The 24,554-nt window shown below is 49.3% G+C and overlaps 1 protein-coding gene and 1 long non-coding RNA gene across 5 annotated transcripts; one reads left to right on the top strand and one right to left on the bottom strand.

Annotated features, from left to right (window-relative positions):
* Nucleotides 1-6,409: 6,409 nt before the first annotated feature.
* CALCOCO1 (calcium binding and coiled-coil domain 1) lies at nucleotides 6,410-23,729 on the bottom strand. 4 transcript variants are annotated; one of them, XM_015081279.3, is made up of 17 exons: nucleotides 23,574-23,729; nucleotides 21,234-21,410; nucleotides 20,795-20,897; nucleotides 19,602-19,792; nucleotides 16,743-16,901; nucleotides 16,187-16,335; nucleotides 14,432-14,522; nucleotides 11,563-11,718; nucleotides 11,115-11,369; nucleotides 10,520-10,645; nucleotides 9,929-10,024; nucleotides 9,415-9,523; nucleotides 8,990-9,189; nucleotides 8,476-8,582; nucleotides 8,144-8,215; nucleotides 7,870-7,931; nucleotides 7,353-7,491 (listed from the first exon to the last, which is right to left on the bottom strand). In XM_015081279.3, exons 2-16 carry the CDS (start codon nucleotides 21,387-21,389, stop codon nucleotides 7,889-7,891), a joined length of 2,013 nt encoding a protein of 670 aa, XP_014936765.1. In that variant the 5' UTR covers nucleotides 21,390-21,410; nucleotides 23,574-23,729; the 3' UTR covers nucleotides 7,353-7,491; nucleotides 7,870-7,888. The 4 variants fall into 4 exon arrangements, with proteins under 4 accessions (XP_026892126.1, XP_014936763.1, XP_014936765.1 ...); XM_027036325.2 differs by lacking the exon at nucleotides 7,870-7,931 and having other exon boundaries at nucleotides 6,410-7,491; XM_015081281.3 differs by lacking the exon at nucleotides 8,144-8,215.
* On the top strand, nucleotides 10,082-14,750 carry LOC128316403 (uncharacterized). Its single transcript, XR_008300255.1, has 2 exons — nucleotides 10,082-10,411; nucleotides 14,314-14,750. It is a non-coding gene; the product is annotated as an uncharacterized LOC128316403 (long non-coding RNA).
* Nucleotides 23,730-24,554: the final 825 nt, after the last annotated feature.

Consider the following 24,554-nt stretch of genomic DNA (forward strand, 5'->3'; position numbering starts at 1 on the left):
TATTAGAGTCATCCTTTGTTGTACGTGGATTAATTTGTAAGGTTGTTGGCTCTGGCATGGCACCTCAGTCGGCACATACCACATTTACCCTGTATTACAGTTATTCCTCTATGTATCCTTTTTGCTAAAATATAAGCTCCTTAACAGCAAGATCTGTGTCTGCCCTTCTTTGTGGCTCCCACAGTGCCTTGTTCTTATTTATTGTGTGAACCAGTGAATGGCCCCTGGAGATGTTGAAGCAGAGGTTGGACGGCCACCAATGAGGGATGTCATCCAGGGAATTTCTGTACTGAATGAGAAGCTGCAGATATATCTCTAAGCGCCCTTTTGCTTTTGAGGTCCTATCACGGCCCATGTATCATATGAACCCGAGTTCGCTCTTCTCCAAATACGCAGGGGTAAGATGCAAAACAGGAAACCCCAAATTATAAAGTACCTCCCGTGTGCCTGGCTCTGTGCAAGGCATTTTACACGTCTGATTTCATATAATCCTCACGATAACTTTCCCAGGTAACAGTTGTCCACATCTTGCAGATAAGGGCTCAGAGACATGAAGTGTTTTTGCTCCAGGTCACATGGCTAGGAAGTATGACACATTAAATCTGGAGAACCTATGTGACGGCCACAATGCCATGATTTGAGAAACAGGGGAAACAGAAGAGGGGAGACATGGCTGCTAAATTTAGGGTTTGGGAGAGAGAGATTCTGGATTTTAAGCCTGGAAAAAAAATGCACTTTTGTGAGGTAGAAGAGGTCATTTCTACGCTCACCCGATTGTCAATAGACCTGGAGAAAGAAAAAAAATGGTGGGAACAGGAATGGCGATCTGGAGATGGGTACTAAGCCCTGGGATCCCTTGGGATCCCTAGGTTATGGCCTTGGGAACATGGGGCAAAGGGGTGTGTCTAGAATGCAGTCTTGGAAGTTTCTGGCATACATCTTCCTTCTGGTAGGGATGTTGGGAGTCTGGAGATGTCCCATTCTGGGGCAGGGCTTTGGTTAGCACGGTGCAGTAAAAATTTAATACGTAATTTTGAATCTTGAATTTTAAGTTTTCTAGTAGCCACATTTAAAAAAGTCAAAAGAACGAGGTGAGGATCGCCTGGCTGACTCAGTCCAGACAGCACGTGACTCTTGATCCCTGGGTCATGAGTTTGAGCCCACATTGGGCATAGAGATTACTTGAAAATAAACATCTGTTTTTAAAATGTTTATTTTTGAGAGAGAGAGAGACAGAGAGAGAGAATAAATGGGGGAGGTACAGAGAGAGAGAGGGACAGAGGATCAGAAGTGGGCTCCAAGCAGACCACAGAGAACCCAACCATGGGTCTTGAACTCACAAACTGTGAGATCACGACCTGAGCAGAAGTCGAACACTCAACCCACTGAGTCACCTAGGTGCCCCCAAAATAAAAATCTTTTAACAGAGAGAGAGAGAGAGAGACAGAGTACAAGCGGGGGGGGGGGGGGGGTGAGGAGGGGCAGAGAGAGAGGGAGACGCAGAATCTGAAACAGGCTCCAGGCTCTGAGCTGTCAGCACAGAGCCCGACGCGGGGTTCGAACTCACGAACCATGAGATCATGACCCTGAACCGAGGTCAGACACTTTACCAACTGAGCCACCCAGGTGCCCCCTTAATAATAATAGTAATAAAAAAGAACCAGGTGAAACTAACTTTAACAACATATTTTATGTAATGCTATATATCTAAGTTATTATCATTTAAACATGCAGTCAACATAAAATTATTTTAAATTGTTTTTTAATTTTTGGTACAAAGTCTGGAAATCTGTTATGCAATTTATACTCACAGCATCTCAGTTTGGATTAGCCACAGTTCAAGTGCTCAGGAGTCACATGGGCTGGTGGCTACCATAGCGGATAGTGCAGGCTTAGAGTGTGCCTCACACCTGGCTGGTCAAAAGCAAGTACGAATTCTTTGATGGTGGATCCAGACATCTTGGCTCCTGCCCTTGATTTTTCTTACACCTTGACTCAGGAGTCCTGGTTTTTATGTGAGTCTGGAGACATACTCCCAATTCCCATGGGTTGGAATTGTGTATCTATTACAGGTTCTGTGAAGTCCGGCGGTACAGTAACTTCCACCTACAACACTTTCCTCAAGCTCTCGTCAAGCCACCAGTGACCTGCCAATCCAGTGGTTTCCAGGAGTCATTTCCTTGACCTTTCTGCTGCACCTGCCACACCTTTCTCCCTCTGACTGATCCTTCCCAGTCTTTTCCGTGACTTTGTGTTCTCTGAACTTCTCTTCCATGTGGATGGTCACCTAGATTCTGCCCTTGGCCCTCTTGCCCTCTCACTGTACATGCAGGGACACCTGGGTGATCTTTCTTCACTCTCGTCACCTTGACTTTCAAGGATCTTAAGTCTCTGTCTTCAGTTCCAAACTCTCTTAAACTCCAGACTTAAATATCTATCCAACTGCCTACTGGATCTCTCTCTTCTTTGGAAGATTGCAAACACATTGGAAATGTGTCAACAAGTCAAAATTGCACCGGTCATATTTCCCTCGATGTATTTCTCCATTTATATTATTTATTTGGTGAATGGCATTGCTGGTTATCTGTTCATTGAAACTAGAAATCTGGGATCAACTTGACTCCGTCTGTTCACTTCCATTAATTCTGCATCCTAAAGAATTCTACCTCTTTTCCTCTTGACATGGCTTAAGTGCAGTGTTCACCACTTTTGCCTGGGTTATTACAATAGGTTCCTCACTGATTGCTCTGGAATTTCATGATCTGGCAATAGAGTGTAAGCTTGTCCTGTAAGGACAGGCATTCTTATGTTTTTGGTTTTTGTTTTCTGTTTTTTTTTTTTTTAGAGTTTATTTATTTATTTTGACAGAGTGTGAGTGCAAGAAGTGCAGAGAGAGAGAAAGAGAGAGAGAGAATCCCAGGCAGGCTCCACACTGTCAGTGCAGAGCCCAATGCAGGGCTTGAGCTCACGAACCGTGAAATCATGACCTGAGCTGAAATCAAGAGTTGGACGCTTAACAGACTGAGCCACCCAGGCCCCTCTTATTTATTTTTTTTAAGTTTCTTTATTTTGAGAGAGAGAGAGAGAGAGGGAGGGAGGGGCAGAGGGAGAGAGAGAATCCTAAGCAGGCTCCCCACTGTCAGCACAGAGCCTGATGTGGGGCTCGAACTCATGAACTGTGAGATCATGACCTGAGCCAAAACCAAGAGTTGGATGCTTAACCGGCTGAGCCACCCAGGCGCTCCTCTTATGTTTTGTTCGTGCTGTTTCCCAGTGCCTAGAACAGCACCGGGCACATAGTAGGCACTCGATGAATATTTGTTGAATGAATGTGTGAGTATCTTTTAGTCCATCTTCCCAGTCTCACTTCACGCAGTGCACAATCCTCACTCAGCAGCCCCGATTATTTAGCCTTCTAAGCCAGTTATGTCTTTGCACGTTCTGTTCCTTCTGTCTCTTTAAGATTCAGCCTCTACATGGTCACCCATGGGAAGCTTTGCGCCCCCCAATCTTGGTTAATTATCCTTCCTCTGTGGCCCCTTAGCATGCTGTGCATACCTCTAAAGTAGTGCTTATCTTGCTTAGGAAGGTTTGTTGCTTTGACTATAAGCTCTGTGAGGGCAGTTTTTAACAGGGTTTTTGACTATTCCATCCCGATTCTCTATGCCCAGAACCTGACCCATAAAGAACACTACAGAAAGTTCTCTGAATTAATGCACGACATGTCTTTGTCCCAAAGGACGTCACACTTTATTTCTTCAGGCTACCTCAGCACACTTCAATGGCATTGGTGATGTTTTCCTAAAGCTGGTTAGTAAAGTCCAATAATGTTCACTTTATTGTTCTTTATCTCTTGTATGTGGACATATATATATATATATATACATATACCCTTTTGTATGTATGAAATATTTTTCGGGAAATATTTTATTAAAATAATTAAAAAAGTTATTTTTGAAGGCCTGGCAAAAATAGCTTTTCTTTTTTCCATGTACAAACACAGAACCTGCCCTCCAGCTGCTTAGAGTTGAGAAAGAAGAAAGGCTTGTAAACGTGCTGTAGTGTTTTTTATGAAAAACACCCCCCGGGGGATAACTGCAAGAAGTCAAGTAAGACCTCATGGAGGAGGTGTCCCCTGAGCTGTGGGGCAAGCATGTGCTCAGAGGTATGCAAAAATGGTAGAGTGGTTCCATGAAGCTGGACGCCAGGGTTCCTTAGGGTGGGATGGGAAATGGAAAGGCAAGTTGGAGTCAGATGGTGAAGACCCTGACTGGCACACTTAATGGTCTGCACTTCGTGTTCCTGTAGGCAACACGCAGCCACCGAGGTTCTGGAAGCAGGGAGCGATGTTTGGATTCGTCATCTCCCACCAGATACTGACACCCCAGTGCCTGTTTGCTGCTACTTGGTCTGACTCTTCCTCTCACACTAGGGCCTTGAGCCCATTCAGATCCAACACCGTCTGCATAGATGCTGGGAAGCAGGGCAGAAGAGACCATCCATTCCAGAAGGGAAACAACGAGAAAGGCTGAGTTGCCAAATACCAACGAGTGGGTAGGAGAATGAGCTCGGGTTGGAACCCAGGTGTCTTCCCTCCCGGCCCAGGCAGTCAATGATCTTCCCTGAGCTCCCCGCGTCAGGGGCCATGCACTGGATCCTGGGGTAGGCAAATTATGAGTAGGGATGAGAAATGGCTCTAAACTTCCCAGCCTGAAGGGGCAGATAGCACACAAGAAGACCTATGAAGGGCAGAGGGAAGAACTCTAGATATCCAGGTAGAGGAGTCTGGTGAGGAACTGTTGGGGGAGGGGGGGTGGGCTTCATGGAGGCATGGGTTTGGGAAGGTGGGGCAGAACTGGGCTGGGGATAATGGGAGATGAGAATGACCCCTGTGAAGTCCTGGAGGTGGGAAAGAACAAAACCTATGCCACAGTCCTCATAAGGGCTATTATTTAGTCTGGCAGCCTGTGTCAATGGCCTTGTGCAGCTACCCATGTGGCTCCTGTGGGTGTGTGTGTGTGTGTGGCTTGGCAGGGGCTGTGGGGTGGGAGCAGGGGTTCTGGACCCCTGTTTCTGTCTCCTATCCTCCCCTTTTGCACTAGGTGGGGCATACTTCTGGAAGCCAGGATGTCTGGGTTCCAGATTCTTCCCTCCTCAACCTCCCCCAGACATAAATCACAAGTGATTTCATTAAATGCACCTCCTGCTGGGGATGTTGGCTCATAATTCCTCTCTGATTAACCCCCACTACCCCGGCAAGTTTATAGGCCAAGCGAGGGAGGGAGCAAGGGGGAGGGAAAAAGGAGGGATGGGGGGAATCCCAGGCGGGTGATGGATGCCTCTGTCAGCCCAGCTCGTATTTATTAATAGTCTTAATACGGGAAGCAATAAAGGAAGAGAGGGATTCTATTAATTAAATCATTGTTATAATTAACTTTCATTAAAGGAGGATCAATAAAGAGGAGTTGAGATGGAGAGAGGAGAGATCCATTATCTCTAATTTCCTTGGAAGGGATTCAGGGAATGAGATGGGGTTGCTAGGAGACGGCGACAGGAGGGAAGAAGGAAGGATGGAAGGATGTCATCCAGGTGGGGCTGGAAGGGGGGTGGGTTGGTGGGGGGGTTCAGGTGGGTGGAGAGAGGGATTGGTACAGGTTGCCCACCCAGGGACCCTGAAGGCAGAGGAGGGTGACTGATAAGGGAGCTACTGGGCTGGGGAACAAGCGGGCTGTAGGCATGGCTTGTGCTGGGCATTGCTGAGAGCCTTGGTGAGCACGCAGCTCCTTAATAAATGCTTTACGACTCGGTGTGTGTGTCTAGCCTGTGAAGCTGGTTAGAGTGGATGAATGTGTTTTTGTGACTGTGGAGTCAGTGTGCGCGTACGGGTACGTGAGGATGGCAACAGAGAGAGGGGGGGCGGCAGGGACGGAAGGAAAATCAAACAGACTTCGGAGGGATGGGGTTGAGGGCATTTTTTTTACCTAAGTGGCTCCCCAAAGATGTGAACTCCTGACACGGGTAATGCCCATCTTTGGCCCACGGTACAGTGATGGCTGCTATGGAGGTTGAAGGTCTGTGCAGTGGAAACTTCCCCTGCCTTCTGAGACATGCACCTGGGCCCAGAAGCTTGGGTTCCACCCTGCCCACCCCAGGACTGAAATCCTGAAGTCCTGTCTCACGTGGACCCATACGTTGCTCCCTCGCCCACCGCAGTCTTCTCCAAGCCAGCCGCCCCACCACAACCCGAGACAAAGATCCCTCCCTCCTCCTCTGCCCACCAAGAGGCATAGCGAGGAGACGCTGCTGGGCACCCTCCCCAAGAAGGCAGGGGGGAGTCCCCTCTGTCCCAACTCCCCTCCACTATGGTCTATGAGCCAGCTGTCTGGACCTGCGTTGCTCTAGTCACACCTCATGGTAAGAACACATTTTATTAGAATCGTTATACATATCATATAAATATATTTGTCCAAACTACAGATCGGGGGAGGGATAATGAGGGAAAGCTCTTATTGCTGGGGGGGGGGGAACCTGGAGAGGGAGGAGGGCTGAGAAACGGGGACACCTGGGACCCTGTGTTCTCCCCATCCCTCACAGAAGGCACAAATGCATTATTTCTTTCCATGTGAGGACACTGGGGGGTGGTGGCAGGGTGGAGCAGGAGGTAAGAGTACAGAAAACCTCAAAAATACAAAAGAAACATCCAAATTTCATATCTAATGGTGTGGAAAAGGCTGGGGTGGGGGTGCAGAAAGCAATGGTGGGGGGGGGGGCGGGAACAGAAAGAACCACTGAAGCTCAGAACTGAAAGAGACCTGAAGAGGCCGTGATGTCCATGCTGCTGCCTCCATGCAGGCCCCAGAGAAAACTCAGATAAACCAACAAAGACCCCCAATAAGAGAGGGTGGGGTGCCCCGGGGAATTGGCTTTGGGGCATCAGAGAGTGTGTGTGAGTGTGTGTGTATGAGTGTGTGTGTGTGTGGCTGGTGTCCGTGACAGAAGCAACCTGCCCCTGGGGAAGTTCTCCTCCATCCTGGTTCCTCCAAAACCGCTTTTAGGGGGTAAGGTCAGCCACCGCTTCCAAAAAGGACCCCTGCTTGGACAAAAGAACCAGGCAGGAGAGGATGCCGGTGAGAGCTTGGGATGAAAATGGCTCAAAGGCAGGGGCGGTTCTTAGGGAACAGAATATCATGGAGCCCAGAATATCATGGAGCCCAGAATATCATGCCCAGTCTGTGCATGAATGTGTGTGTGTGTGTGTGTGTGTGTGTGTGTGTGTGTGAGTGCATCTGTGCATGTACTGGGGAGGGGTGAGATCACTCAAAGGTAAAGGGGTCCTGGGTGCTGAAAAAGAAGTGTCCATCCATGTGGTCCTCCAGAGCATCCTTATCACTCTCAGCCGGAAAGCGCTCCTTACAAATAGGGCACTCCTTCCAAGGGGGGGTGGCAGGGCCCCCGGTGCTGGCCTCTGACAAGGGTCCCACTGCAAAGCCACTGAAGGAGACAGAGGGGAAGGAGAGGGTCAGTGTGCTCCGATGCCTTCTTGCCTTGTGGACCTCAGGGACAGGGACCCATGCACCTGGCCTTCCAGATTACCCTGTTCCTGGCAGCTCTCTCTCCTAGTCTCACCCCCAGCATCGTTCTCCCCACACTACTGGAGCCTTAGTTTCCCAGCTCTCCAGGCCCTCTCTTCTTTAGTCCCCGCTGGTCACCGCAGTAGTGCACAGCCCATCCCCCACCCCTGCGCTCCTCCCTCCATCTCTGTCTGCTGCCTAATGAGGCTGAAAATGAGTCTGACATCGTCCTTCATCTTCCTGCTCCAGCCGAGAAGGATGACAGCATCGCCCCCTCCCTGCCCTGAGCCCATCTCACATCGAGGCAAAGCTGGGGGCTAGATGATAAAATCTCTCTTCCCCCTGCCTTCCCCTCTTGACCTGCAAAAGAAAAGGGAAGGCAGAAGGGGCGATCTGATACCTGAATCCCCCACCCCTGCAGCTGCATTGCCCAAAGGGTCTCCCAGGAAAGTCAGGGAAGAAGGACAACATCTCAGGGGTGGTCAGATGCTGGATCCTGGTCTTCTCTCTGTTCCCATCCCTGGGGGCACTGGTCACCTCCCTTCCTCCCCAGATGGAGCCTAGGTACCTACCTGGTGGTTGGGGAAGGGGGAGGGGCAGGAGAGAGGGGATGCAGGGCAATTTGGGCTCCACGGAAGATGGTGCTAGAACGACACAGAAGCCAGTTAAAGGCAGGGCCTCTGAGTGCACGTGTGCATTGATAAGATGGGGGGAGGAATTACCTGATGGCACCTGGGACTTGGGGTGGTGGGTGGTTTTCTGTGTCAACCACTCCTATGTCTCCTCTTCTTGGCTGGGGCCAAGAAGAGGGAGCTTGGGGGAAGGGCACGGGGACTGTTCACCCGGATGCCCTTTCCACTGGCATGCTCCCACCTCCCTCGTGTTCTCCCCCTTTTGCACTCACCTGGCCACGTCATAGAAGGCATTGCCCAGCTCAGGAAGCAGCAGGTGGGCCTCCTCACCTCCACTCTGAACAGCTGCCATGAGGACTGACTTCTCATCCTCGGCCTCCTGGGTACCAAAGAGATAGGGATGGGTTTGGGGGTAGCGTCCCAAGATAGGGGAGCAGCATGCTGGGGGAGGTAAGAGCAGTCCAGGCCCAGACGGTAGACTGTGGGCTGTAGTAAAAGTGAGGTAGGACAGGAGTTTTGATGGGGGCTAGTGGGTAAGAAGAGGAGGAGTATGGGGGGCAGGGGCTGGCAGCACTGGGGTTACTGGGTCGGACTGGATTTTGGGGCGGTGGCCCTGAAGAGAGGCTGGGCCTGCCTCCTCTCTCCCAAGGGGAAAGCAGAGCCCTGTACGGCTAAGATTAACACTTCCTTTTCCGGACACTGGGCCATTGGGTGTGGCCGAACCTGCCCCTTCCTCCCTAACCCTGCTCTGTCTCCCACCACCGCCCCCGTCCACACACAGCTCACCGAGTCAGAGCTACTCTCTTCAGCTGGCCCTGAGAGGTGGGGAGCGATGGGAGCCGGCTGGCTGATGACGACCAGGGGAGAAGACTCTCGTGGCCCAGCAGGAGAAGAGCCTGTGTCTCCACGCTCACACAGGCCATAGGGAGGGACCCTCATGTCTTCTGGGGACTCGTCCTCTGAGTCTGTCAGAGCCGCTGGGCAGCCTGTGGGTGAGGGAGAGGACAGAGAAGGATGAATTGTTAGAGGCTTGGCTCAGCTATCTCCCTTTGGATGAGGGATATGGTTAAGCTAGACAGGGGCCAGGGTCTGGGAAGGAAAAAGGCAAAACACAGAGGGCAGAGGCAGCTCCCAGAGGGGTCACATGCAGCTTTCCCCAACGGGGGAAACAGGCGGGGGAAGAGGTGTCACAAGACTGGGGGTGTACAGACTCGGGCCCACAGCCGCCTCCTCGTCCTCTGTGACAGCATCCTCGTTCCACTTCTCGTCTGCCACCTTCTCCAGGCGGGCCTCCAGCTTTCTCATGTACTCTAGCAGTTCCTGGAGTTGGGAGCAAAGACGTGAGGGAGGCTGGGAAGACGCCAACCCCGCTGCCTTCAGAGGCTTCCTTGACCCAAGAGGAACTCTGAGCTCCTCGGGACTGGATGCCTTCCCCAAAGTGGGCTGTGGTGGGGGAGGGGTGGGGTGGGGAGGCAGCTCAAAGGAGAGCCTCACTCCCACCCCCACCCCCAGGAGCCCTCCTTCACCTCTTACATCCCTCCCTCGCTCCCACAGTCCTCCCCTGTTCTGCCAAGTCGACCAGTGAGAGGAGCCACGTTCCCATTTTTAGCCTCCGGGCCCTCTTAGAGTTAGCAGTTCTTAAGCCAAGAGATGACAAGAAGACATGAGGTTCCCCCCTGAATCCTCAGCTCTGGCATCCAAGGGGCCCGAGTCCTAGGTTCTCACCTGCTTCTCCTCCTGCAACTGTTCCTTCTCCTTCTGGAGCACGCGCAGGGCTGACCGCAGCTCTGTGAGCTCCCGCTTGCTCTCCGACAACTGCACCTGAGGGAATGTGGAGCCTAGAATGTACCTCCAAGAACCTAGGCTCTGCGACCTGGAACCACCAACCTAGAATCATGCTCCTCTGTGCCCCGGTCCCTCTCTTGCCCTGACACACACAGGGGAAGCCCCAACACTCTTCTTCGATGAGTCCCTTGTCTTGACCACAGGAGACAGTCGCCTGGGTCCCAGTCTCTGCCTCTCCAGTGTGGGCCTGGGTGATTGCCTTTGGCTGGGATACAGAGGCCCTGGTCACAGCCGGGGCATTCTAGAATTCCCTTACGTCATCACTATGAGGCCCAGAGTATTTGCCATGAGAAGAGAAAGGGACATTGCACATTTCAACCCAATGAGACCTGGGATGTGTGCAAGTAAGATGCCATTCAACATGTAAGTGAGCACCCAGCACTTCTGAGCTGACACCCAGGACAGAAAGAAGGGCCACTGATGTCTCAGGAGGTGACAGGAGCAGGACTCATGGGTGGCTGGGCTTCTCACCAGGCTAGAATCCTTTTCCCGGGCTAGTTCAGTCTTGAACACTTGATTCTGGGTCTTCTCCTCCTGAACTGCCTTTTCCAGTCGAAGTATCTCTGCACTTAGCTTCAGGATCTTATCTTTCTCTGCCTGGGATGCGGCCGAAAAGGAACGTGGGAGGGGAAAGGTGAAGGAAAAGGGACACCACTGGCATCAGCCCCATCCCTCGCTGTGTCCTTTCCTTTATTTCAATGAGTATTTTGGGAGCAATTTCCCCTTCTTGGCTCCCTCATTCCTGATACTTCTCAATGAAGGAAGGGACATGCCAGCAAGGTGCCTTGCTGATCAGAAATGGGCATCACGACAGGGCCCGGTGCCTAGGGCAGTAAACGTTTCTGAATCAAGGTGGTAACCAAGGAAGGTGCTACGAAGATCAGGACTGGGACACCCTACTTACGGATGGGTCATACTTGGGACAGGGAATTGTACCTCCCTCAGAGCCCCTCCCCACTCCTGAGTCCTCTAAGCTTCTCATCCCTGTCTCCCTTCCCAGGGGATCTGACTCCATGGAGGTGGGGGCAGTGGCTGTGAGCCTGCCAGGTTCCCCCCGTCCCTCTACCTCCATACTCTGCAGCAGCCCCGCCCGCTCCTTGCTCCATTGGCTTTTTTCCTCCTTCAGGTGCAGGCTGAGCTCAGCCAGCCTGCCATTGACTCCAGCCACTTCCAGGCGGCTGCGGTGTAGCTCCGCCATGGTGCGGTCCCTGGCTCCCGCTGTGCTGGCCAACTCCTCCCCAAGAAGGGTGGCTTTCTGCTGGCTTGAGGCTGCGAGCTCCTGGGCTCCTCGAAGCTGCTCCTTTAGGGGCTCCAGCTCAGCCTCAGGAGAAAGAAGGAGACGGAGATTAGGGCTCCCAGTGAGTCATTCTCGAACCAGGAAGGGAACTAGGGTCCCTTTGACCCCCCACCGCAACAAGGCTCACGATTTATATTGTTCAATCTTTAGCCATGTCTTTTCCCTAGCTAGCCCTCGGTACTTCCTCTACTTCCCGCTGCCTAGGGGCTTCACTCACCACGCGCTGCTGGGCCTGGCCTAGGGTGTCCTTCATCTGGGCCACCTTGTCCTTCAGTCGCTGGGCCTGGGCACTCTGCTCCTCCTGCCGGCCCTTTGCTTCCTGCAGCTCCAGATTTAAGCGGTGGTTCTCCTGTTGTGCCATTTGGAGCTCAGCCTGATGGGAGGTGGAAAATAGGTAAGGAAAGGGGTATATGTATTTGGGGTGGCTGGCAGGGGCTGAACCACTGCGATGAGAGAGATCAAGGTTCCGCTTCCCAGATTTAACACAAACTCAAGCATTCAGCTCTCGTCAGCCCTTCTTGGGGTCTCAGCTCAAAGCGACTCAGGCCTGAACATCCAGTCTCCAGCTCCCATAATGAGGTACCGGCATCACAGCCTTGATGGGGTCTTACACGAATCTAGGTATCCCATGTACCATTTCTGCTCCTCCACTCTTCCTTTCATTATTATTAATTAAAAAAAAAATTTTTTTTTAACTTTTTTTATTTATTTTTGAGACAGGGAGAGACAGAGCATGAACAGGGGAGGGTCAGAGAGAGGGAGACACAGAATCGGAAACAGGCTCCAGGCTCTGAGCTGTCAGCACAGAGCCCGATGCGGGGCTCGAACTCACGGACCGCGAGATCATGACCTGAGCTGAAGTCGGCTGCTTAACCAACTGAGCCACCCAGGCGCCCCTATTATTAATTTTTTAAAGAAGGTTTTATTGATTTTTTAGGTAACCTCTACGCCTAACATGGGGCTTGAACTCACAACCCCAAGATCAAGAGTCGCTTGCTCCACCAACTGAGCCAGTCAGGAGCCCCTCTGCTCTTCCTTTTAGATCAAAACTCAGTCTGGATGTCCATGAGGCCCTCAAACTCAGCATATTCTACTTCCCAGTCCACTCCTTTCCACTCTTATTTCTGCCCATGCTACTAACTACTTCCTAAGTCACTCAGGCTGGATCCCTTGGTGCTGGGCTTGGCTCTGTTCTTTCCTTAGTGACCCCAAGAAAAGCCTTTTGCTTCTCCATCTTCTGTCTTGTTCACAGCCATTTTCTCTTTTCTACTATCACAGCAACCATGTTGACTCAGGATCTGGTCATTTCTGACTTGGATTATTGAATAATCTCATAACTAGTTCATCTCCCAGGAAGAAATCACATTAATCTTCTGTTAAGTCCGGCCTAAGTACATGTCACCCCCTTGAAAATCACGGATGCCTCTCATTTGCGTACAGAAGAAAGACTAACTCCAGATCCTCTCCAGTCTGACCTGGGCCTCATCTCAAACCCTCCACCCACACTTTCAAGTGCCCCGAGTGTTCTGGACTCTCAGCCTTTGCACGTGTCTTTCTCAGTTCCCAGAATGGCCTCCCTCTCATCTCTGTCTACTCAAATCCTACCTACTCTTTACTGCTGAACAAATGGCTTTCAAATACCCTTCCACGGAAGCCTAGGGTTTGGAGGAAGCTGCTGAGAGATTCTGCGAATATGTGATGTGAGCTCCTTCTAAATAATTCAAAAAATATGTGAGAAAAACAACATACAAGCTCACAAATTAACACAATGGGGATCATCAATCCACTGACATGTGCTTCTGAGTTAATTCACTTTTTTTTCAGGTTAATTAATTTTTCTGTACAAACCTCAGAATAAAGTTCCTATTGGATTTTCTTTTTGTTTGAAAAGCAAACTGAGATGGCATGGTGGACAGTTTAAAAATTGCTGTCATTTGCACTTACTTATTTGGAGACTCAAGGTGTTCTTAGTATTGTACAACCAAAACTCAATACAGAAACATATTAGCTGCTAATGCTGACAGAATAGTTACCTGTAACCTCTGATTTCAAGGTTTGGCATCCATCAGAATTACCTGATTACTTTTGTTACCTTGTAAGTTAACATTGTACATTTGAATTTTTAAAATTGGGGTGCATGGGTGGCTCAGTGGGTTGAGCATCTGACTTTGGCTCAGGTCATGAGCTCACGGCTTGAGTTTGAGCCCCACATCAGGCTCTGTGCTGACAGCTCAGAGCCAGGATCCTGCTTCAGATTCTGTCTCCCTCTCTCTCTGCCCCTCCCCCACTCCTGCTCTGTCTCTTCCTCTCTCAAAAATAAACAAACATTGGGGCGCCTGGGTGGCTCGGTCGGTTAGGCATCTGACTTTGGCTCAGGTCATGATCTCACGGTCCGTGAGTTCGAGCCCTGCATCAGGCTCTGTGCTGACAGCTCAGAGCCTGGAGCCTGTTTCAGATTCTGTGTCTCCCTCTCTCTGACCCTCCCCTGTTCATGCTCTGTCTCTGTCTCAAAAATAAATAAACGTTTAAAAAAAAAATTAAAAAAAAATAAACATTAAAGAAAATAAATACTTGAATTTATAAAAATAAATTTATAGTAATAAACTATTGGTTTTATCTATTCAATGAGGTTCCACCTAAGATGTAAAACTTTATTGTGGGGTGGAAAGGAGAGCTAAAAAAGCTGGAAAATACTAGGCTACTTTATGCCCCTCTTTTGCTTTTTTTTTTTTTTTTTTCAGTACACTCTATGCCCAACGTGGGGCTTGAACTCACACCCTGAGATCAAGAGTCACACGCTCTACAGACTGAGCCAGCCAGGCATCCCTGCCCCCTTCTAATGACCCTAATAAGACGTGCTTTTGTCCACTTCTGTGGAGCATCTTAACACTTTATTATTCTTCCCTGGTGATGCTGAATATATTCCACTTTGACTAATCCTGACTTGGGTATACATTTTGTTTCCTAGGAGAGCGTGTGTACAATGTCCTCCTTACATTTTTTATCGGCTTTGGTGCCCGGCACTCAAAAGGGCCTCAACGCAGTGGAAGAACAATTGAGAAAGCAAACCGACTCTGAGCCCCTACCTCGCTCTGCTCCTTGTCGGCCTGCGCTTCTTTCAGTTGACCAAGAAGCTTCTCCTGTTCCCGAGTCAGGGCCTTCACGGTGTCTCTCACCCTGTACGTGGGGACATGGAACATCAGATAACCCGGCTGGTCACCACAGAAGATATGAAGGACGTGGACTTTTGTCTTTATCACTTTTTCTGGTGCCCCTCTGGGCCCACACCTCCTATTGTCTCTGGGATGCCCAAATCCCCAGACCAAGGTGATCTCGCTGGAAGCCCTGAGTATCCAAGATTCCTGGTTCTAGAGCACAATCCAGAAATAAACAGTTTGTTCTCTTTATGTGTCATTTTAAGGAATGTTCTGCTGATGCCTTCCTAGTTGTTTGCATTCAATCAAGAGACCAGAATCCAGTCTTTTTTTAGACAAGGGACAGCCACGATCAATTATAAACTTTGGATCTAGATCAGAAGTTGGAAGACTTTTTCTGTAAAGGGCCTGATAATAAATACTTCAGGCTTTGCAGGCCATGAGGATTCTGTGATAACTATTCAATTCTGCCACTGTAGTGTGAAAGCACCACAGACGTGTAAATGAATAAGCACGGCTGTTCCAATAAAACTTTATTTATGAACACTGACATTTGCATTTCAGATAATTTTCATATCACAAAATATTTTTCTTCTTTTGTTTAACCGTTAATTCATCATTAAAACCATTTAAACTCACAGACTGTACAAAAACAGGTGGCCAGGCTAGATCTGGCACATGGGCCATAGGCTTACTAACCCCTGGGCTAGACAGTCCCTAATCTTTTCCAGATGCTCAGTCTGATCCCTGCTTTTCTATTCCATGATTTAGAACCTAGACATTTACTATCTCCGTAGGGCAAGACTAACATATCCTACACTGGAGAAGTCTCAGGGAGTAACTCACTTTTTTACTCTGGACCTTGGCTAGAATGCCTCTTTCCTTTAAGGAGTTTAAAAATATACATAAAATCTACTGGTGCCGAATGAAAGAGACTTAATTACACGATTTGATGAAAGAAAGAACCAGAGTGTTTCTCCTGGCGAAAATGTGACGGACAGACACGGGAAGTGGTCAGTGTTTGTGCCATTTGGTAAAAACGACAGTGGTCTGGTAGAAGAAAGAAATTCATCCTGTGCAACCCCAGAAGTCTAAACCAGCACTAATGGAGGCAAGTTACAGAAGGGAGGTGTTTAGTTCAATACAAGAGATACAAAAGTGACAGCTGTCTGATATTGAAAGAGGCTGCCTTCTGAGGTAGTGACCCTCTCAATTACCTGACAGTCCTCTGAGGGCTAAGATTCTATGACTTATACCTTTTTTTTTTCAGAGGAGAGATCCCGTAACATTCCTGGATCACCGGTTCAGACATTTCCTAACAGTGAGAACGGAGTCTCATCTTCTTTGCTGTGATAAAATCTGAAATCCATCCTCTCTTATCTTGTCTTGACTGTTCTATCCACTCTTTTCTTCCAAATCCTCCACTCCTAGCTCCTGCTTAGCCTTTGTTGCAGCATAAATAGTAACTATGATTACTTCTGAAGGTGAGGAATACAGAATAGGCTTAGGAAAGACGGAAGAGAGCTAGGCAGGAAAGAAAAGCCGGGGAAGTGGAATACCCTGAGTCTGAAAGGGGAAAGAACCACACCAGACAGAGTGCAGGTTTGCCCGTCTGAAACAGGAGGCCGGAGTCTGGGGGTGACAGGAAATGAAGGGAAGTGATGGGGGTAGAGGGGGCGCCCTCACCTGTCCAGCTCCACCTCCTTTGTCAGCACTTTCTCACTGATGGCCTGGATGTCATCTTCTAGCTCCAGGATGCGTGCCACATGGTCTCCCTGTTGCCGGCTCAGGATGTCCCTCTCTTCTGTGAGCTCCCCGTGGGACCGGGAAAGCCCCTGGAATCAAGGTTCCCCCCAGAAGAATGAAGTTGAGACTCACCTCTCAAAGCACAGAACAAGGGCTTGGGAGGAGCACACGGGAGTTAGCCTGTTCTCACCTTCCTACCCTGTCACCTTCCTTGAAAAAGAAACTGCCAGAGAGCATTCCCTTACTGGCGAATATGGCCACATCCCCCCGTCCCCCAGCACTCCTGTGTGCAAAGAACTGAGTGTCATTACATTTGGGAATGTGTCTCCTGTCATGTCAAGTTTAATCCTACTTGTTACCCCTTAAAGCTATGTTTTTGATACCGGAACCACCTTAAAAGCCCACTAACATCTTTCCTTTCCCATCTTCGCTGGGTTCAGACTTTGGACCCTGGGTGAGCAGCCAGGCCCCGTGCCCCACCTGGCTCGACTCCCACCTTGTACTGCTCCATCAGCTCCGCATGCTCCTGCCTGGCTGTTGCCAGAGCCGTCTCAAGCTCCTGTACTTGACTCCTCAGCTCCGTCACCTGTCCCTCCAGCTGCAGCTTCAGCTGCATCAGGTCATTTCTCTCTTGCTGGCTCTCATCCAGCTGGTTCTACAGGGAGCAGGATGAGGAGGGGGGTGTGCTCGTGAAAGTCCCGTCCCCATCACGCTGCAGGTGCATTCGGGGCCGGAAGGTTACATCGGTACAAGCTATAAAGAGCTGAGTAAGGGGAGGCTTGTGTGTTACTGAATCCTGCCCACCACCAGTCAGACGCACCAGCTCTCGACGCTCTTGGAAGAAGTCTTTCTCGATCCACATAGACAAAAGGAATGGCTCCCTGAATTTTACCTTCTCTATTCTGGAACCCGACAGAGGTAGGTTTAAATCTCCAATATAATTTTTGCTAGCTCTGTTACTTGTTTTTTTAAAAAAATATTTACTTATTTTTGAGAGAGACAGAATGCGAGTGGGAGAGGGGCAGAGAGAGGGAGACACAGAATCTGAAGCAGATACCAGGCTCTGACCTGTCAGCACAGAGCCTGACGCAGGACTCAAACCCACGACCTGTGAGGTCATGACCTGAGCCAAAGTCAGGCACTCAACCAACTGAGCCACCCAGGTGCCCTGCTAGCTATGTCACTTTGAATGAGTTACATAACTTCTCTGAGTCTCTGTCCTCATTTGGAAAGTGATCTCTTAGCCTAGATTTTTGAAAGGTAATTATAATGAGAATAACAAATGCAAAAACAGAACACGGAAAATATCCAGATGGCCAACAGACACAGGAAAAGGTGCTCAACATCACTCATCATCAGGGAAATGCAAATCAAAACCACAATGAGATACCACCTCACACCTGTCAGAGTGGCTAATATCAAAAACACAAGGAACAACAAGTGTTGGCGAGGATGTGGAGAAAAAGGAGTCGTTGTGCACCAATGGTGGGAATGCAAACTGGTGCAGCCACTGTGGAAAATGGTGTGGAGATTCCTCACAAAGTTAAAAATAGAACTACCCTACGGTCCAGTAATCGCATTACTGGGTATTTACCCCAAAATATGAAAACACTAGGGGCGCTCGGGTGGCTCAGTCAGTTAAGCATCCGACTTCGGCTCAGGTCATGATCTCCCAGTCTGTGGGTTTGGGCCCCGTGTCGGGCTCTGTGCTGACAGCTCAGAGCCTGTAGCATGTTTCAGATTCTGCGTCTCCCTCTCTCTCTGCCCCTCCCTGCCTTGTGCTCTCTCTCTCTCAAAAGTAAACAGCAAAAAAAATTTTTTTAAATATATGAAACACTAATTCAAAGGGATACATGCACCCCAATGTTTATAGCAGCATTATCTACAATAGCCAAATTATGGAAGCAGCCCAAGGGTCCATCGACCGAAGAACAAATAAAGAAGATGTGGTACATATATACACAATGGAATATTACTCAGCCATGAAAAGGAATGAAATCTTGCCATTTGTAACAACATGGATGAAGCTAGAGAGGGTAATGCTAAGTGAAATCAGTCAGAGAAAGACCAATACCCTATGATTTCACTTAAATGTGGAATTTAAGAAACAAAACAAATGAGCAAAGGAAAAAAAGGGATATAAACCAAGAAACAGACTCTCTACTATAGAGAATAAACTGATGGTTACCAGAGGGGAGGTAGGTAAGGGGATGGGTGAAATGGGCGATAAAGATTAAAGAATACACTTATGATGAGTACTGATTAATATATATGGAACTGCAGAATCACTCTATTGTACATCTGAAACTACCAAAACACTGTATGTTAACTACATTAGAATCAAAATAAAAACTTAATATAAAAAAAAACCCAGAACACAGGGTAGGAGCTCACACATCTCTGACTTATGTAAGATATAGACATCTTCCTATTCTTGTTTTGATCCCGTGTGTTTAGAGGGTTCTAGAAGGCAAGAGTTGATCTAAATCACAGATCAGGTACCCATTCTCACCCTCTGAGCACTTCCTCAAGTCTGTCCTCTTGTCTGGGGAATGTACTTCCTCCCCAGTTTCCCTATCCCTGATCTTCCTTCAGGAAGTCCTTGCCAACATCTGCCCCCACTCTCTAACTCTTCTCTATTTGGTCTATTTGGTCCCATAGAAAAATACAAGCCACGTATATAGTTTTTTAAACTTCCTAGTAAATACTCAAAAAAGTAACAAGAAACAGGTGAAATTTGTTTTAATGGTATTTTATCCAACTCAGCGTATCCAAAGTATTATCATTTCAACATGTGACCAATATAAAAAACCACTGAAATCTTTTACTTTTTTTTTAACACTAAGTCTTCAAAATCCTTTGTGTATGTTCCCCATACAGTACATCTCAATTTGGACCAGTCACATTTCAACTGTTCAAGAGCTTTCTGTATTGGACCGTGCAGGTGTGGGGCCCTACCACCTGCTCTCACTGCTCACCTGTCCTGGAAGTGGGTCTCATACTCCCCTTCCTCTGAACATTCCTTCCCTGGAGTGGCCTCCCTCTACCCTTTGGATCATCCTCTAGGGCCTAGGACAGGATGTAGCACTTGGGAGAAGGAATGTTTGAAAAGTACTTATGAAATCTTGAGCGACATGGGCCTGTGGGTAGCTTGCTTTCCTGCCCTACATGTTTGTGTCTATGTTAGATCAAGACTTTCTTAATGGCAAGACTGTGTAAGTCCTGGTGAGGTGCTCAGTTGAGGCCACAGCCCAGGGGAAGGTAAAGTGAGAAGCAGTCCCTTGCCATGCAGCCCTCCCCCTCCCCTGCCCCTCCCACTCCGCTGCCTGGGAGCAGCTCTGTTGCTCTGTCTCACCTGCAGCACAGTGGCCTTGGGGACGACCAGCAGGATGTCAGAGCCACCATCGGCCTCCTCTAGGGTCACCAGTTCGTCCATGGGCCTTGGCTCTCGGAACTGGAAAGGGGGGCTCTGCCCACATACCCGGCCCTGGCGGTTCACATACCGGAACTGGTAGAGCTGGGCTCCAGGTTTGGGCAGGTAGCTGGCTGTGGGAAGAGGAATGGACCCAGGACCCTAATATGATCCCAGGCCCTCAAGTGCCTGGCAGTCTTCCTTTTCCTTGATGTGTCTTTTAAAAAAAATTTTATATATAGAGAGACAGAGTGAGCACCCGATGGGGAGAGAGGGAGCAGGCTCCACGCCCAGCACAGAATCCTATGTGGGGCTTGATCCCACGACCCCCGGGATCATGACCTGATCTGAAATCGAGAGTCGGATGCTCATTGACTGAGCCACCCAGCCGCCCCCACCTTGATGTGTCTTATCACCCACTGTCCTTGGTTCCAGTCCCTCGTTCCCTGTTCCACATAGTGTTTTCTTTCCTCTTTACCTCCCATGGGCTATTTCTGTTCCCTGAGATACTCTTCTCCCTCCTTTCTGCCTAGGCCTGTCCTTCCTCTCTTTCCCAAGCCTACCTTCCCTAATAATAATAATAATAATAATAATAATAATAATAATAATGTTAGTTATCACTTACTGAGTGACCACCCTGAACCAGGCACTATGCTAACCCTTTACCTGTATCACTTTAAACCTTCATATTGCCCTATAAGCCATGCATCCCCTTTTACTGTTAAGATAACAGAGACAGGGAAATTAAGTAATTTGTCCAAGGTCTAATAGCTTGTATTAGAGTTGAGATTTGAGCCTAGGTCTTTCAGAATCTAAGGACTACCTTCTTCTCAATTTATGACACTACCTTTCCCTCCTTCCTACCCCTAGTTCCCTGAGAGGACTTCCTCTTTTTGGGGGGTAGGTGGCAGGATTACTGGCCCTTGACAGGCCCTTCTATCTCTAAGTCCCTGATTCTGTAATAATCCCACAATTCTATGTCTACTGAGCCCTATTGGATATAGTTCTTATTTTATTTATTTGTACTTATTTTTTCTTGTTGTCTGTGCCTAACTTTGGTTTCTGAGCCCACTATCTTCCTCCAAACCTCTATCCCCTAGGTTCCTTCCTCCCAGACCTTCCATGTTCCTTCGTACCTTGGAACTGGACACTGGCGTGGACAGGGGAACCATCAGTTGCACTGTCAGGCACCGAAGACCACACAAAAGTGTGGTAATCCCGAACACAGGCAGCCTCCACCTGTGAAGACCCATGGTGGGAGAGGGGTATGGTGATGGAACTGTGAACTAGGGATGGCAGAAAGGGCTGAGGGACTGAATGGGGGCGAGGATGCTGTTACAGTGACAAGGATGATGACAGACCGGGAAAGTGGAGGGATCCTTTGTGGCAGGAGAGGGCAGGGCTAAGATGGGGAGGAGATGAGCCTTGGCTTACACAGATGGCTTCTGTCACCTGTGACATCTCTGCCCTTCTTCTCTATCAACATGCGGTTGAGAACCCAAGGACTAAGTCATTCCCCGGATTCCAACCAACCCATGGCTCACAAATCTGAGCCAAAAGGGGTTTCAGGGATACCTTGAAGATGCCAATCCAGTCGCTGGCGCTGGGCACGGCGCCTGGGGGAAGGGTATAGTGACATTCCACCTTGGTGTTGGGGATGTAGGTCCGGGCTACATTCAGAAAGTTGACTCCACCCCGGGAGGGTGCCCGGCTTAGTGATGATTCTTCCATCTTGCCCTCAAGGTATCTGCCCTCCTATGAAATAAAGGGTTAATATCCTAAAACCTCTCCCATCCATCTCTTCTTCTCCCCAACTCCATCCCCACCCACTCACAGCTCCTGCCATTACACTCAGAGATGGAGGCATATTTCGTTCCTAGCCCCTAAGGGCTACAGGACCCTCTAGAGGTATCACTTTTAGTCTCCAGGACACAGGTCTGACCTTCTGAGTCAGTCCCCATCCTGTCTCACATCGTACCCTCTCTGAGCCACAGACTCTTCCTAGAGTTAAGATCTCTCTCATTTCTGCTCCCCTTTCATAGTCCCATTGACCACGTCTCAGTATCCCAGGCTCTACCCACTCAGTTCCTCCTTTCCCACCTCTTAACATACTTGAACATTCCAAATTCTTCAGCCTCCACCTCCCCATCCCATCCCGCTTATCTTTTTGGCTCTTGAATTCAAAATCCAACTGACATGTGGGGCCCCCTCATTCCGAGCAGGTCTCCTTGCCCACTCCAGCTGTACCCAGGAGTAGCTTATGACACCTGAACACTCTCTGAAAGTAATGACTGAGTCTTCAAAGCAGGAATATGGCTGGAGGCGGGGACCAACAGCCCGATCCTCAGGCCCCCGAGGTCTCAGTTCTCTCCCCTCTCCAAGTTGTCTACCCTCATGAATTGAAAAAAAAAAAAAAGCTTCTGCTCTCATTCAAGAGACAAAGGGAAAGGGAGGATATAAGGAAAGACAGGTTTTGCCTCTCAACTTCAGGAAGTCAAGAATTCTGGAGGCGGCTGCTTCAAGGGTGGGGTGAAACATTCAGCAGGAACGTGGTGGTGTGGGGAGATGGAATGTGGGAGCCTGGAGCCAGGAAAAGTCCCACCCCTGGATAGGGGATAGATTGGAAGGTGGGAAGTAAGGGGCCCTAAGAAGGGGAAATATACATATGATGTTGAAAGAAGGGAGGATTAATTCAAAAATAACCTAACGTTCTTTTCTTCAGGTCTCGCCAGGAACAGAACTAGAAACCTACTGGTTTGACTATGTTAACCCAGCTGTAGTGTTTTCTCTCTGCCCCCTTTAGCCTCAATTCCAAGTGCCTGGATGTGTAGTTGGAGGCATGCTATAAGATGGGATTGACAGGGAGGGGTGTTCCAAGTTAGGGTGGGGAGAGTTAATTAGGAAACATGGGGATGGAGTGAGGAACAACAACAATAATCAACACAACTCCTCAGCCCAGGGCTGTGAGATGGCTCTCGTCATCACTCCTCTCCATCCCACTAATCTTCATCCTGTGTCAACCACAGAGGATGGTGTCCAATCAGCCATGGCCAATAGTCATGGGCACACCCCCAAACATCACAAACCCACGCGAGGCTGAAGTCTGGGGCTAGCAACTTTAAAAACAACAGGAATTCAGTAGAGAAGGAAAGGTGGGCCAGCTCTACAAAAAGAAGCAACTTCTCCTTCCAAAATACGGATTGAACTGGGGACAAGAGGTTTCTTTGGGATTTCATCGCTGAAAAATCCCTCGTTAAAATTCGTCCATGTTTTCTCCAAATACAATTCTTCCGGCTTTTAAAATGGGGGATGCATCATCCCCCACAGATCTAAGCCTGTGGAATCCCAAATACTCCCCACAAATAAAATCCTTAACAGCTGGAAACATTCACCAGACTTGAAACAAAGCTCTGGGCACCTAAAGTGTATGTGTGTAGCTAGATTCAAGCGTTCGCGCGGGTGGGGGGACTCCCACCCCTCAACTCTGAAGGCCTCTAAGAGTTCCTTAACATTCTGCCACTTGTAAGGCTTCCCTCCCGGGACTCGGCGTAGTAAAAGGCCTTTGGATTGGGGCGGGAGGGTAAGGAGAAAGGGAAGGTTTGTGAGGCTCAAGTCTTGCGTGGGAGAGAATGAGTAAATAATTCAGTGTCTCCCAACTACCTTAGGCGTAACAAGCTTTATAGAGAAGAACTGAGGGGAAGGGGAGAACAGTGAGGGGGCGCACCCCTGATCAGAGCCCCCTCGAGACCAAGAACTCTCAAAACAGAAGGGGTGGCTTTTCCAGTACGGAAAGTGTTAAAACCCAAACGCTCCTGCATCCCCCTTCCACAGTTCCCTTAGATTATCCTTTCACAGACTGGAAATTGGGGGTGACCCCCGCATTAGATCGCCCCCAAATTAGGCCAAGTTTCTTACCCCACACACGGATCAGCTGTTCCCTCACCTTCCACCAACAACAAAAACAGCACTCCGACTCCTGGAGGGGGAGGGAGAAAAGTGGACGTGAGGACTTCTGGGGTTTGTGGTTTCTCTGCCCTCTTTTGTCGGCGAGCCGGCTAGGATATGGAACTACACATCCCAGGAAGCTGTGCAAGAGGAGGGCGGAGCAGAGGGCGGTCGCGGCGGCGGCCTCACCACGGCATCCTGGGAGGCGTAGTTCCCACTTCCATGACTGCAAACGAGGGTGTGGCCACCAAAGGACTTCACGGCCCATGATTCCTTAGGAGGGGCCCGGCTGTATTGGTGGTGACTGCTGGTCTGTAACGTGCGTTGTGGGTTAGGGGGTGGGGAGGAGTTGGGGCTCTAACGTCTCCTGTTTTATGCTTCCCAGGGTACGACGCGTTGCGTTGCACCCTCATGTTTGCTTTTCACGACGGTCTGTGGGATAGATAGTATGGTTATCCACACTTTACGGATGAAGAAACCAAAGCCCAGAATGTTTAAGGAACCGGTCTAAAGTATCAAAGCTATGCGATGGTAGAATTCCAGGGCTGCAAGACCCCAAGTGAAGTGCTCTTGTCGCTACATCACGGGCTGCCCACTATTTAGGGACAGGGAGCTACTGGCTGTGGTGGCAGTTTCTTCTTTGCTTTAACCTCGGGGACAGCCCCTGTAAAACCTGTGTACTGTGCACCGCTATTTCCCCCCTCATCCCCCCCCCCCCCCCCACTTGAGGATTTCAGGGCCAGGGGGCCTGTCAATACTCACACACCCAGACTGGGCTCTCCCTAGAGTGGTCTGTGGGTCTACGAAGAAGACCCATTGGCTGAGGTGGTGATAATGGGGAGGTGAAGGAAGGATGAAGTTGAAAGGGGAGGCTGACATAATTCAGGACTGGTCAGAACTCACAAACAAGCCACTTAGAGGGGGCCGGTTTGCCCAAGCCTTTTAATGAAT

The sequence above is a fragment of the Acinonyx jubatus genome, chromosome B4 (assembly GCF_027475565.1).
Source record: "Acinonyx jubatus isolate Ajub_Pintada_27869175 chromosome B4, VMU_Ajub_asm_v1.0, whole genome shotgun sequence".
NCBI lineage: Eukaryota > Metazoa > Chordata > Mammalia > Carnivora > Felidae > Acinonyx > Acinonyx jubatus.